The 14,499-nt window shown below is 36.9% G+C and overlaps 4 protein-coding genes across 4 annotated transcripts; 2 read left to right on the forward strand and 2 right to left on the reverse strand.

The window, feature by feature from the left end:
* Nucleotides 1-2: 2 nt before the first annotated feature.
* C9374_011841 (uncharacterized protein) lies at nt 3-10,749 on the reverse strand (the record flags this gene model as incomplete). The annotated part of the gene is made up of 3 exons (XM_044687541.1): nt 3-9,913; nt 9,973-10,312; nt 10,432-10,749. The coding sequence occupies 3 exons, from the start codon at nt 10,747-10,749 to the stop codon at nt 3-5; spliced, it is 10,569 nt and encodes a 3,522-aa protein (XP_044542926.1).
* Nucleotides 10,750-11,738: 989 nt separating this feature from the next.
* C9374_011842 (uncharacterized protein) lies at nt 11,739-12,897 on the reverse strand (the record flags this gene model as incomplete). Its single annotated transcript, XM_044687542.1, has 2 exons — nt 11,739-12,425; nt 12,535-12,897. 2 exons carry the CDS (start codon nt 12,895-12,897, stop codon nt 11,739-11,741), a joined length of 1,050 nt encoding a protein of 349 aa, XP_044542927.1.
* Nucleotides 12,898-13,141: 244 nt separating this feature from the next.
* C9374_011843 (uncharacterized protein) lies at nt 13,142-13,798 on the forward strand (the record flags this gene model as incomplete). The annotated part of the gene is made up of 1 exon (XM_044687543.1): nt 13,142-13,798. One exon carries the CDS (start codon nt 13,142-13,144, stop codon nt 13,796-13,798), a length of 657 nt encoding a protein of 218 aa, XP_044542928.1.
* A 48-nt stretch (nt 13,799-13,846) lies between these two features.
* On the forward strand, nt 13,847-14,389 carry C9374_011844 (uncharacterized protein; the record flags this gene model as incomplete). Its single annotated transcript, XM_044687544.1, has 1 exon — nt 13,847-14,389. One exon carries the CDS (start codon nt 13,847-13,849, stop codon nt 14,387-14,389), a length of 543 nt encoding a protein of 180 aa, XP_044542929.1.
* Between the last annotated feature and the right edge of the window lie 110 nt (nt 14,390-14,499).

Here is a 14,499-nt window from a genome sequence, read left to right on the forward strand (position 1 = left end):
ATTTAATTGTGTCTTGGAGAAGGTGGTTGAGAAAGATTTGTGTTAAGAGTTGTTCCACCATTAGTATTTTGATTCTCTATTCCATAAATCAGTAACTTTCCCGAGTCCAATCCTGCGAAAAGCATTTGTTCATCGTTCGATATCTCGATGGATCTGACTGAAGACATTTGATCTCTTAAATCAATTTTGTGGATCACTTTCAAAGAATGCAAATCTCGCACCACAATCGAATGATCGCCACCATAAATCACATACTTGCAATCAAAAATACGCATACAATTCAATGCACCATTCGTCTCAGCCTTTGCAATGAGATTTCCATTCAGACTGTATAAATAAAGAATCATGTCATCATTGCTGTACACACAAATTCTTCCAAGAACTTCGATATCATTGCTATACTTGCATTCACGTGCAATTCCAATCGTGTTAATTACTCCATTATTTGGATGCTTAATGGTTCGAATGTATTTTCCTCTTCGTAATGAGTGCACAATAACCGTGCCGTCCTTGCTTCCACTAATGACTGTGTCTAAATCATTGCATACAGCCACACAAGTTACTTCATCATCGTGGCCATACAGAATGTTAGTAGGTTGCTGAGTGACTAAAAAGGAGTCATTTTGAATATTCCAAACCATGACTGTGGTATCTCTACTTCCCGTTACAAAATATTTGTCTTCTTCACAAATAGCACAACATGTTACTAAATCTTTGTGTCTCCAAATAGCATTTTGTTGACAGGTCGATATCTTGGTATGCAATGGTTGAGAGTATGGCTTGGAAATTCTGAATGAATTATCAAAATGACCACATGAGAAAATGGAAATATCCTTAATAGAATTTGGAATTGGAGTGTTTGGAATTGAAAAATAGTTTTTCACATTGGATGCATTGCTCTTATAACCTAAACCTTGTTTTGGAAGTGATGCCAATGATCTTCGTTGCTTTGTGCTATGTGTCGGATTTGAGCTCATATATGAATTGGTACTCGAGTCGGTCGTGTTTGAGGAAAGAAGGCTCACAGGATCATCAAGAGGGAATCCAATCGTCTTGCAGTTGGATAAAAAGGCAAGGTCATTGATAATAGCTTGTAGATTTACATTTCCTGCCTTGGTTGTGTATACCAAACCATCTTCCGTGACAACACAAACTCTGACAATCGTATTTTCTGTTTGATAAAACTTGATGAATACTATTGGAGAAATTTTCACAGTATTCACTTGTCTACTTCCTTGGAATGATAATGCAAGCAGGGTGTCATACTTGGAATCTCTCTTATTCGTTTTCTTTGGATGTGAGACTTTAAATAATTGAGATGGTGTCTGTCCAAAGTTATCAATACGAGCTAAAACAGGATACTTGTCTCGTTCATCGAGTTGATCAAGATCAATCGTTCCTTCATAGGTCAAATAGTGGAACATGTTGTGAGCTTTCACTGCTTCAGGACCTCTTTGTTTATATCCAAATATGAGATCAATCCATTCATGTAAATGTTGCGAGACATAATCAGATTCGAGTGCTTCTCTATTAATTCTGATAAAGTCCTCTGCATTCTTGGCCCATGGTGGGAGAATAACATCTCCAATTTGATCACCACTTTGCTTTTCACCGAGAGTTAAATCATTTGGCTTTTTGAGAAATTCAGGCAAGTAAAAGAATTCAGGAATGAGTTCCTTGTGATCACCCTCACCGTGTAAACAATGATCATACGTTTGTGCTACGGATTCAAACATTCGGTCCGCATGATCAAACTTTCCTCCTTGAACCACTCGAGCCAATGTGGTATAGGGTTCTAGACGAATCAAATAGTAGGTCACATAGGCAGAAGTGGAATAGTGCGATCCATAATGATATGGAGGTTCTCCAGAATCTGACAACGTGATATACTTTTCTTCAACATTCTTGACCTTGTCAGGATTTACCACTCCCATAGGCTTTGATAAGTCTCTAAATGTAGATTCTTTGGTAAAATCAAGTGTTGGGCTCGAGTAATCTGCAATCACCCAAGGGAATACTGGATATTGTGAAAGGTCGTTAATAGTTCTACCGGCATACATGTTCAAAATCATTAAATATTCAAAGTTGGATATTTTTCCTTGTTGCCATTTCTTTGTCCATCCAGCTCGTTGTAAATTGTCTATTGGAGAGAAGGATTTTTCAACGGATCTCAAATTAGGACATTTGAGAGAAATTATTTTGGTGTAAATCTTATTTCTCTCATTCTTATCAAAGTTGAACATGACAGTAGATTCATCATTGAGATAAAATTCTAATGAACTCTTTCGCAATCTATATCTCATTAATCGAATTTCTACTAAATCCTCCAAATAAATAGTCTTTTCACGAGGAGTCTTGACTAATTTCGCTACCCGTTCACTCCAACCAAATGTTAGACACTGGTTTTCTTTATCTGCTGTCCAAATGATTCTCTTATTTGTGATTTCCATTTTTCCTGAGAACGGTATCATTGGAGTAATCATTTCACAATAAATATCTTTCATAATGGTCTTTTCTTTTTCGACGTGCTTTTGATTGAGTTGGTCTTCTGATTCGAATGGCTGTTGAGGTTGAATGGTTTGAGAATTGGCATTGATTGAAGTGACTTCATTGCTGTCCTCTGTTGAGTCCTCGCTTGTTTGATTGGTAATGACTGATAAATTAGGAATAAAAAAGGATCCCTTTTCCTTGATTTCCAATAATTTGTTAATACTTGTCTCTTGTGCTGATGGAGCAAGTTGGTCGCTCTTCTTCATAGAGGCATCTTTGTGATCAATTCCTGAGAAGTCTCTAACGAGTCTCAATCGAATGTGTTTACCAGTGATAGACTTGTCCAATTTCCATTTCACACTATCAGTTTGTTTGCCCCAAATACTTCTCTCATCTGCAACATTTCTCATTGTTTTCTTCCAATAATGGGAAGCAAGAAAATCAAACTCTTCATATCCTCGCTTTTCTTTTTTAATTCGTTCCTTCTCTTGTCTTCTGATATTATCCAAAGTTACTTTCATTTCGGAATCTAACTTCTTTTCAAACTCTGCAGAAGCTGTTTCATGATCTTTGACTGTGTCGTACAGTTTTTGAATTGTGTATTTCCTTCTAGAAATAATATCTTCCAAGAATCGAGCTTCTTCTTTTTCTGTTTGTCGAACAGCTGGAACAAAAAATCGAGCCCAGGCAAGTTTCCAGCTTTTTGAGTGAAATACTTGAAAGTCAGACAGAACAGCCTGCTTTTTAGAAGAAAATACCGAATCATCGGCAAGAATAGACTTGTCATCATCGGTCGTGAGCGCTTGTTCAAGATGATCCTTTCGTGTCATGAAAATTTCTCTAATTGTAATGAATATTCCCAAGGCCTCATCATCTCGTTTCTTTTCTACTAATCGACTCATCGTATCAAACAAGAAAGCTAATATACACATCAAACGTGTGTGAAAATCGTCATTGTTCTCAATGTCCCCGGTCACTGCCCAGAGCTCTGAAAATCTCAAAATTTCTTTTTCACTCTCTACATCTCTTTGGTTAATTCTCTTAATGCAATCGAGTAGAGATGGATCAGGTTTTTGGGATTCTCTCAAGCAATATCGAATGAGTCTCAGCGTAATTCTTAGTGTTCCTCCATCTCTCAATCGTTTACCACCTTGTACAACAGTTCTCAGGGATGTATAATTTGAAACAATGTTCAATTTCCATTGTGTAAGAATGTAAATGAGTTTTTCTGCAATTGGTAGATCTCTCCAAATGCCGTCTTCTCCTTTTCTTAAATTGATCTCGTCTTCAGTGTAATACGTAATTTGATGATTAGTAGTGGTGGTTGTAGCAGTGGAGCTTGTACTAGTATTTAAATCAACGCGTTTTGTACTTTCTGGTGTTGAAACCGTTATTGGTGTGTCATAGGTTGGAGTGGAAGGAACAGTAGAAGTATCAATATAGATAATTTCAGGATCCAATGCTGCTTCTCTCATCATTATGGATGATGTTGAAACTGTATCTTGTGATTTTGTTGGAGTTTGTGTGTTTGTATTCGTAACAATGCTTCGGATGGTTCCTAGAACAGTCTGGTTAGCATCTACTCGTTTTCTCAACCAACTACCTGAAACACTTTGGTAAGTCGAATCAAAGTAAAATAAATATTCCTCAATGAATGTAGCAAGATGCACAAAATTATCTAATATTGGGCTATTTCTGTCGTTGTAGTTGGCAATGATCTTGTCATTTTGAATGTCATTAATGTATTCATCCAAAATACGTTTGTAAATGCTTCCCAGGATTTCTTCAGCTCCCTCCAAATGTTGATCTCTGTCTTTCAAGAGAATAATGTGTCCAATTGTGTCTTCAATGTCTCTCCAACCTTTTTTCACTGTCTTCAAAGAGTGATACAACAGAATAGCTATCAATTCAATAACAATATCTTTGCAAAGCTCGAATTGAGCAGATTGTGTGGCATCATATGGTTGGGCGGCGTCCACCAATCTCGAAACACACAAAATGTTGAGCAACCATTCTTGCCACCCTACTTGGTGCAATACACAATCTTTGGCTTTGTTTGATTTCATTTGAATTTTCCAATTTTGAAGTATGTGGTGCTTTACATTTGGTTGAGTATTAACCAAGAGCCTGAAAATTGGTTGAATGACAGAATGAACTCTGTAACTATATTCTGTCTGTTCAAAGTCATCTTGATCCAAAATATCCTTAGTTTTTCCCTTTGAAATATTACCCAAGAATATGTCTCGTAGAACACCGTACGTTTGAATAGTAAAATTAAACACAGACAACGCATTGTAAATAGCAACAAATCCAAACGTTTCATCAGCACACATTTTTTGTCTCATCTTTGAATTCAGAACCAACATTTGTCCAATACATTTCAGTACGTTCAATCTTGTAGATTCCTTCATAATGTATAGGAGTTGAACGAACACTTGATATGCCTTCATGGTATAAAGCATTTCTGCAATTGCATTTCCATCAGGAGAGAGTAGTAACTCTAGAACAAATTCAATAATATCATCGTACTGCAAAGAGTCACTACAATCGGCAAGATAATTCACAATGGCCTCTAACTCTGAATATGTAATAGAGGTAGTTGTCATTGGTATATTAGGAGTACCCATCATGGTCTTATCATCACTACCAATGACTACAATTTCAGAGGACTTGGCAGTTAGACCCTTCAAAAGCAATATTAACTTTTGTCTAATTTCACGAATATCATCAATGTTTGGTCGTTGTCCTAACACAGCGGAGGTCACAGGGTTGCAAATCTTCTCAGTTCCCAGCTGATATTCGTAATCCATGTTTTTAGATCGTTCAAACCAGTAGAACCACCTCATCAAATCCAATAAGCGCTGAACACCCAAAATTTCTCGAACCTTTGTAAAGTTCTCTTTCTTGTTATTCAAGTCAAGGAGCTGTTGGAAGAGAATTTTTTGAACCTCAGCGTCGGTATAGATCCACAATCTAAAGTTAAATACTAAATAATTGATTGTGTCTGAATAGAGTAAACTATGACGTTGAACGCATGACAACAAAGTAGGTATTAAAGCTATGGTGCTTCGAGTTAAATGTTGAGGAGATATTTGCTTCAATAAGAAGCTAATCACTAAAAATCCTCTACATCTTGCCATGTCTTCAAGGTTATCCACATGCTCTGAAAGCAAATCAATGAGTAGAGAAAATAAGGTATTGACCATGTATGGCTCTGACCTGTCATTCACACTCACAACTTGATCACTATGGGAGAGTCGATCGAGTTGTAAAAACAATGGGAACAGCACCTTAATACCTCCCAAGCATCCAATGATATCCTTAGCATTATGAGTGACACATAGTTGAGTTCCGTTCAATATTCTCGCATTCAACATTGACTGGTGAATATCTGTTTTGATCTGAGGAACGGATTCCCCCAAGGAAGCCAATCCGTTGTATAATTGAAGTTGGTGAAAAGCCTCTGGAGTGTTGTTCACACAAATTTTGTTTAAGTTGGCTCTAGACTTTGGGCTGTAACACAAAATTATCTTTTGAGTGATGGAACCATCAAAAAGCTGCAAATATTCTTGAGATGTTTTGCTGTTATTCTTGGCTAAGACGGAATCTGTTGGTTGGAAGCAGTTCATGTAATTATATCCCAATCCATAAATGAGTTGAATAATATTTGGAGGTAAAGACTCATCAAATACACACAAAGTTCCCATTTGTCCATTGAAATTTGGATTTTCGGATGCTTGAAAACTATTTTGTCTCTTGTGGAATGTTCCTAATTGAAGATTTTCGTTCACTAAAAAGCTTGATCCAATCATACACTTATCCAGAGGTTTGTGGAAGGTAGGATATTTGAACAACACCTTGCATGGTGAGTTGCCATCAACATAGAGTTTAAGTTCATTCTTGGAAAACGAGAATGGACCTTTTCCATAACTATGAGTTAACATAATATGATACCATCTCTTTGGATCAAATTTGAAATCGAAAACCTCCGTATATTGCTTCTTTTGTGAGTGCTGAACACTAACTTTCAAATAATTATTCTCAAAATAAATTTCAAAACCCTGCCCTTCAGAGTTGAAAAAGCTAGCCAATCTTGGTTTGTAAGCAGCTGTATCCATTTGTAAATCTTTTCTCAAATTTGCAGAGTCAGTGACAAATGAAAATGATCGAGTTGACACTGGTGAAAATGTTGAAGGGTTAGCATTAGAAGCGGGTCTAGTCTCCACAAAACTCTCAACTCGAACCCACATTGAAATAGAATAACCTTTTGCGTTTGGCCAAATTCTGTTGTCGATCACAGGAAGTACCAAACCAGAAGCCAAACCATTGAAATCAAAAAATGCATCAGGAGAACTTTGAGTCATATTAGCTAGGGCCTTTAAAAGTATGGAAAGAAAGGTGGTATGATCTCGATCAGATTGCTGTTTGATCAATGTAAGGAACCCCTTAAGCTCCTTTACAGTAATTGAATGTCTACCAATAGTTTCAATTAATGTTACAATATCTCGAATTGTTTTATCCTCTGGATTTGCCTCTTTTTCAAATCTCGTCAGTAGCTCCAACAGAGTGCTGATTAATCCGACAGAGCAACAAATATTTCTGTTGTTCGTTGATTTCTCAACAAGCAAAGAGAATTTAGCAACCAACTCAGCAACATACGAAATGTCACAATTTAGCGCAAGTTGGAAAATTAAACGAGCCACGTCTGGATTTTGAATGGTGTAGTTTGTCTCGCTATTGAATTCTCCGTCAGATAACATGTCAAAGAGCACGTCGAAAATATCAGGAGAGGGCTTGTTTTGCTCACAGTGTAATATAAAATTCTTAAATGTATCATATCCAAGAATTGTCTTGAAGTGTTGTTTTGATTTTGAATTATCCGATATTAACGCCGTTAAAGTGCGTATTACCTCGATTGCCAACACATGTCGAGAAATGCAATCTGCTTCAGATGGGTTGGATGGAATGTTTAAATTGAGTAAGTGCATGAATTTGTCCAACTTGTCCCTGAACTGTGTTTGCAAAAGTTTTTTGTTTGATCCACACAGACCTTTTTGTACAGCAGCTAGCATTTCCATCAATAGCTGTAAATTAGGTTGAGTTGGATTGTCCATAATAACTGGAAATACCTCTGTAAAACACGTCAGTAATACTTCAAATTCGTGTGAATGTTCGATGTTCTTGGCATTCAAGAGCTGTCTAACGTGGACGAGAACAAAGTTTTTCAGGGTAGGATCTAAAATTATTTTGAACATCATTTCTATTGTGTTATGGCTTTGAAGAGCGAGAGTCAATGATTTTTCATGTGTAAGTGCAAAATCTAAAACGTTCAAAATAATATTTCTTGCTTCAATGGCCCGAACATGATCTTCTGTGTACTCGTTATGGTAAAATTGAGACTTTGGACGCTCCATGTCCAATGACATTACTAATGTATGCTGCTTTGAAATCACTCGAGATAGGACAGACATAGCCTTTAGGGAATACAGACTCTCTTGGGTGATGTCAAAGTTTTGTCTCAAAATGTCAAGTAGACACAGACCAATCTCTGATGCTACAAATGAATTCTCGTTATACAGTTCTAAAATATCGATTAATTTTCTACACTCTTCAACGTTATTTCTTCCCTTAATTGTAGAAGTATATTTCATAAAATCTATTACACTAGATCTTAACACTGCAGAAGCACACTCAATATATGCACAAATATCACTCCTCATTAACAATTCGTTTCCCTCATTTTCATCTTTGACGGGATTAGAATTGTTTGCCATTCTTTTCTCTTCTATCTTGTTAATTGGGTTGAAAGACCCTCCATAAAAGTAGAAATATTTAGAAAAAAGAACGTCGTATAATTCATTAGAAACCATAACATCAAGAGCAGTTTGAGACTCGGACACTAATCTGTTAATACTGTCTATGAAATAAAAAGGAAAGTCACTCAAAAGTCTCAACTTTTGTAGTGCTTTTTCGGTGATGCTTTCCTTATCTCCTTCATTATCAAGGAAAAATGAAAATAATAGTTTGGAAAGGTTCTTTTGAATTGTGATGTCTTGATCGGTATTGTGAAGAACTGAAGAGTAGGAAGAGTAGGTATTATCAAAAGTTGGCATGCTCGATGGAGTGCCTGGAGTAGAAGTAGAGCTATGGAGAGTTTTTGGGAAGGAAATTATGGTTGAAAGCTTTACGAGCTTTCGTAGGCAGTCAAAAAAGTGCATGGCCCTTTCATTTGCGGTTTTTGAAATAAATCCAGGGCAAGGAAATGGCTTCACATTAATGGAACCGCTATTGGAAATTGGGGTTGGAGGGAATCTGAAATTACCCAAGTCTAATGAACCGCTTCGTGATCGAACAATGGATCCCATTTGAGGAAGAGGGTTGTTTCTCAATGTTTGTGCTTGGCTCTCATAGTCGCTACTCAACGTACAAAAGAAAGAAATCCACAAACCTGTCTCTCTAATCTTGTTAAAACCCTGCTTTCCAAATAGTCGAAGATAAGAATAATTACTCTCGATCAACCTTGTTATTATCTTCATGGTTAGCAGTTGAGTTTGAAAATAGTAATTTAGACGTTCGGCGTTTAAAGAGAGTATATCAATCTTAAACCATTCTGTATCGTGTAAAATAGAAACATGTTCAATAGGCCATCCAAGATATTTTACAAGAATGTCACAACCTCCTCTAGAAAGGAAAATATCTCTAAATTGGTGCTCAGCAAGCTGGCTTATAGCTTTGAGCTTGTCTGTGGTTATAATTGCCCTAACCATTTGCAGTGAGGCTTCTTGGAAATTGAACAAGAAGCTCCATGTTTCGTAGTACTTTGGACTGTGATGATGGCCGTCATATTGCTTTGAAATAGAATCTCTAAAAGTTGTCAACATCTCAATGATGATATCCATGAAGTCAATATCTTCTCGAGAGGTTATATAGGTGAGCATTTTCTGCCTTCTGAAATTCTTATTATTTTGATACCAAATATTGTTCTTACCCGGTTCACCTCCATTTATACTGGAAGACCTTGTTATTGAGAGAGGTGTGGGAACATCTGAGTTATTCGTATTAGTGGTATTTGTTGGAACATTTGTTGCAGTGTTGTATGATACAGACTCACAAAAATGTGAAAAGATTTGAATGCCGTTTGACAAAATATAAATTACAAAATCCAAACACTGTCTCAATTCATTCTCAACCTCAATGGCTGATTCAATAGAAAGTGTTGAAATTTCTCGGTCACTAAACCTCTTATCTGCAATAATTAATTGAAGTTTACATAAAGCCGTTTTCAAAATATTAGAAACGAAAGGAAGGACATTGAATTCCCTCATAAATAATCTGTTGTGATGAGATCGTGTGAGTATTTCAATAATATCCAAAAGATAGAGTGATCGAATGCTTAAATTATTAGACTTGTCCAAGTTAAAATCTGTTTCAAGCAATAATTCACATAAGAAATGAGTATTGATTGTGATCAAAACTACATACCTTTCAAAATCGTTTGAACTTGATGTTTAAAGTGTGAGCATACTGTTGATAACACATCAATAGGATGCCCTATGGCTCCTTTAAAACCTTGTATTTGAATAGTAGAGTCGTGTGAATACGAAATGTCAGAAAACGATCCTGACTGCAGTGAACCCAAAACATCCGAAGAAACTCCAACGCTAGAAAATAATCCATTGTTGGCAGTAACAGCCTTACTTCTGGCTCTTGAATTACTTTGTGTTGTGACAACTGCCAATTCCAACACATTTTGTGGTGGAAACCAGTCGTTATATTTCTCTTTTAGTTGTGTGATAAATGATTCAAAAGCTGAATTGGTCGTCTGTATGATGATGTTCCACAAATCATGTCGTTAAATAAAGTATGATATTGAAAGTTGTAATTGTTTACCATTGTCATGATATCAATTTCACATTAACAGTATTTCAATAATATACTAACTTTTTCAAATGATGAGAGAGCAGAGTCTTTCGATGACTCTCGGGATAAATTCTCTTGTACAAATAAATTCCATGATTTGAGTAATTCTTCCGATTCAAACGCAATGTCCAATAAATAAGTATATGGTTGAGCCCAAATCTCTTCATATCGTTTATACTCTTCTTCGTCTCTCCGATCAAAATTGAAATGATCAAAGCCTGTTGGTGTAGAATCACCTGGAGTGTTGAGTGAGAGCGATTTATTGGGAGTACTCGATGAAGAGTTTGATGATGTGTTTAACTTTCCCAACCCCAACGTTCGGAGCAGGTAATTTTTCATTGTGTCGATTGGTGCTGTTGTTTGTGATGATGTTGTGTTTCAACGATCGTATGATGATGACTCTAAAAATCAGATCAGTATCGGTCGGCTTGGGAATGAGAGTGAAATGAGAAGAGTTGGGGTGAGACTCGGGAGTTTTTGAATTTTTTGTTTTTATGTTGATGGGAAATTGAGGCTCTTTGGTGTGGAAGAGGTCAAGTGAGACTCAGAGTTGTGATTATTACAATTGTAGTTGAAGATTCACAACCGTTCTTCTTTTTGTTGCCAAGAATCAAGTCTCGCCATTATAAATTTGCTAGAAATGAAAGGAAATTAAATTTCGAGAGCAATCGTGCCAGAGTCGAAAGGGAACAAGAAGTTTGTCGTTGTTGACTCGAGAAAACTTTGATTTCAAAATTGAACCATCACTTTCCACCAAAAGCAAAGAAGAAAAAGAATGTGTAAACATGCCTTCTTCGTGTTGTGATTGCGACGAACAGAAGAGTATATCGGAAGAGTCTGTAAAATTGCGTTAGATTTGCCACCCGCAAGATAGGCTGCACAAAACTTTCATTGTAAAAAGTTAGTCAACCTGCAACTGGCCACTTGAAAATCTGCGAAAGCAGAAACGAAAAATATTTTCTTCGTTAAAAAAAATAAATCAACCATGAGAGAAAAGTGGAAGAAGAAGCGTATGAGAAGACTTAAGCGTAAACGCAGGAAGATGAAGGTGAGTATTGCGAGACTTTTATATTAGTTGATCATTGTTTATGAACAATTTTGTAGCAACGTGCAAAGTAAATGAGCACTGGTGGCAAGCTTCATGCCTGGGATCGCTAATGGAGGACCGATTGAGAATCCCAATCTGAAGACGAAAGACCCCTCCAACTAAATAAAAACCAGTTTTCAAATTTGATTTTGTATTGTTCTCCGTGTGATGACGGCACACCCGCACACCTGTTGACTCGAGTTGATTGAATCACAGTCGTTTATTGTGTAATGAACGCCACCTATTTATCCTTCTTCTTCGCCTTCTTCTTTTTCTTGGGCTTGTTCTTTTGAATGAAATTCTTTAGATTGGTTCCGAGCTGAGTTGTCAGTTCCTTGTATGCTATCTTATCTACACGTTCGTAAAGACGAATCCTTAATATATTTTCCTTCTGTTTTGCCAATTCAGCAAACATTAACACTGCTTCAGGTTCCACTGTTACATAGTTGAGATCCAAATTTTGAAGAGCATTATTTGGGTTTTGTTTGATCGAGTCGCACATTCGAGACACAACATCAGTCTTGAGAGGAAGACCTTCATTGCACCCAGAGAGATTGAGGGTTTGGAGTTTTTGAGAACGAGCCAGTGCCTGACCGATGGCATCAAAACCTCTGTCTCCAATCGAATTACCTTGCATTTCGAGAATTTGGAGAGAGGTAGATTTGGCAATGGCTTCATTGGCTAATGAAACAGCTCCCTCCTCTTCTATTCCACAGTAATTAAGTGACACTTTTATGAGAGAAGGACTCCAAGACAGGCCCACTGCCAATGCAGACGCACCTTCATCTCCCAGTTCATTATGATCCAAATTTAAATACGTCAGCGTTTCGTTGTGTTGCAACGCTCTGGATATTGCTTGGCATCCTTTCGGTCCCACTCTATTGTCGATAATTTCCAATTCTTTAAGTTGTGGATGAGGTTGTAGCCACTAATGATTCAACCAAGTGTTTTGTTGACAAACATGATGATCAAAAGCAAGACGAAATGCACAACAACAGGTCATCCCTAGCAATCATAACAATCGGATTTTCACCTACCTTTCCAATGAGCTGAACTGTCTTATCCGAGAGATTATTCCGCCAAAATGAAACTTTTTCATATCCCTGAATACTGCTATCCAGACTTTCTATTAACGCCTGAACAGCTTCCAAAGACAATTCTTCAGTTATCAAAAAGGGAATATTTAAAGTGGTTGGCCCTTCCTCCGATTTTACGAGCCGATTCAATTTTTGAGCAACGGAAGGTAAGGGCACCAAGCTCTTATCTTGACATGATTTCTCGTAGGTTTTTAAGAATTTTCGGATTGCCTTTCTATTATTTTCAATTTCATCTTCTGCTTTTCCTCCAGATTTTCCTGAGGACTTCCCCGATGATGATGATGGCTTTGCTTTGGGTGGCATGTTGTTGATAGGTGCCTTTTATTGGGATTTGTAGTTTTGAAAAAAACCGTTATGGAATTAAGGACCCAAAAATTAAGTTCAAATGAGGTGAGAGCAGTAGATTTTTGATGGGTCTTGATGCACCCGAGAGAGATGATGCATTAAGGTCTCTAAACTAACGATTGAAATAATTGCTTGAACATACCCAAAGCAGTTTAAATTGTGTGAAACGCAACATCACCAAGCACTTACTGTCCAACAAAAAATGTTTCGCCTAGATGCCTTCAACAAAATCCTTCATTGCTGTGGTCATCATGATGAATGGAGTCATCGATCATGGAGCACTTTGACTACCATAATCTCACGAAAGAAAGTGTCATCTACATTCAATCGTCCATTCTTCATTCAGAATAGTTTTAATTGTAACACTCGATTCTATTCGACGACAACTTCCGAGCCTATTTCAACAACACCGTTAAAACCAACAAATGAAGAGGCCTCATCCACACCAATTTCAAACTCTATTAATATTGAAGATTTTATGAAAGTAGAAATCGTTGTTGGACAAATTTTAAGCGCCCAATTCGTGAAAAAGTCCAAGAAATTAATTTGTTTTCAAGTGAATGTAGGAGAGCAAGAGACTCGACAAATACTTTCGGGAATACGAACTCATTACCCAAATCTTGATAAAAATCCTGCACCTTCAGAAGAGGAGTTGAATCAGTTGTTTGTTGGGCAAAAAGTTCTCGTCGTCAAGAATTTAGAGCCGAAAACCATGGCTGGCCTACAATCTCACGGAATGATCTTGTTTGCAACCATTGAAAATTCTGAAACAAAAACATCTGAAAATATTGAAAATACAATCACTCCAATCATACCAAAAGATTATGAACGAGTAAAGCCGGGAACGAGAGTTTATTAACTATTAATTTAACGATGACAATATCATTGCATGCGAATATTTAAAAAAATGCTTCGCTCGATTTGCAATACAAAGAATTCAATCAATTTTTCCATCATAAGCCGTACCATCAAAGCTTCATCGTCATCATTGGTAGTAAACAACATGATGAGAATGGAATCATCTTCGGACATGATGTTTTCCACTCGTTCTGTTGTACGAGGAGATGAAAGCGGATTTCATGATGATTTTAAAACAGTCCGCAAACCTCCACAACAGAATATGAAGGAATTGTTCGAACAGAAGAAACAAGAAGTTGATAAAATTGTACATTCCAATAAGATTGTATTATTCATGAAAGGTACACCTGAAAGACCAGAGTGTGGCTTCTCAGGGGCTGTTGTAAAGATTCTCTCATTATACAATGTCGATTATGCTTCGTACAACATGAATAAGGATGTCATGATGAAGGAAGCATTGAAAGAATACAGTGATTGGCCAACCATTCCACAATTATTTGTTGATGGAGAATTAATTGGAGGAAGCGACATTGTTTTAAATCATCATAGAGAAGGTACTTTGCAAGAAGTGCTCGAAGGAAAGAAGGAGTAATTGTTTTATTCTCGACAATAATTTGTGTCACAAAGGAAATTGAGCAAGCGTAATGTATTGGCTGCTATTAAATTTTCATAACTATCCTATGGTTTAATAACATCTCATGT

Source organism: Naegleria lovaniensis, assembly GCF_003324165.1.
Source record: "Naegleria lovaniensis strain ATCC 30569 chromosome Unknown tig051, whole genome shotgun sequence".
In the NCBI taxonomy this organism is placed as follows: domain Eukaryota; phylum Heterolobosea; class Eutetramitea; order Acrasida; family Naegleriidae; genus Naegleria; species Naegleria lovaniensis.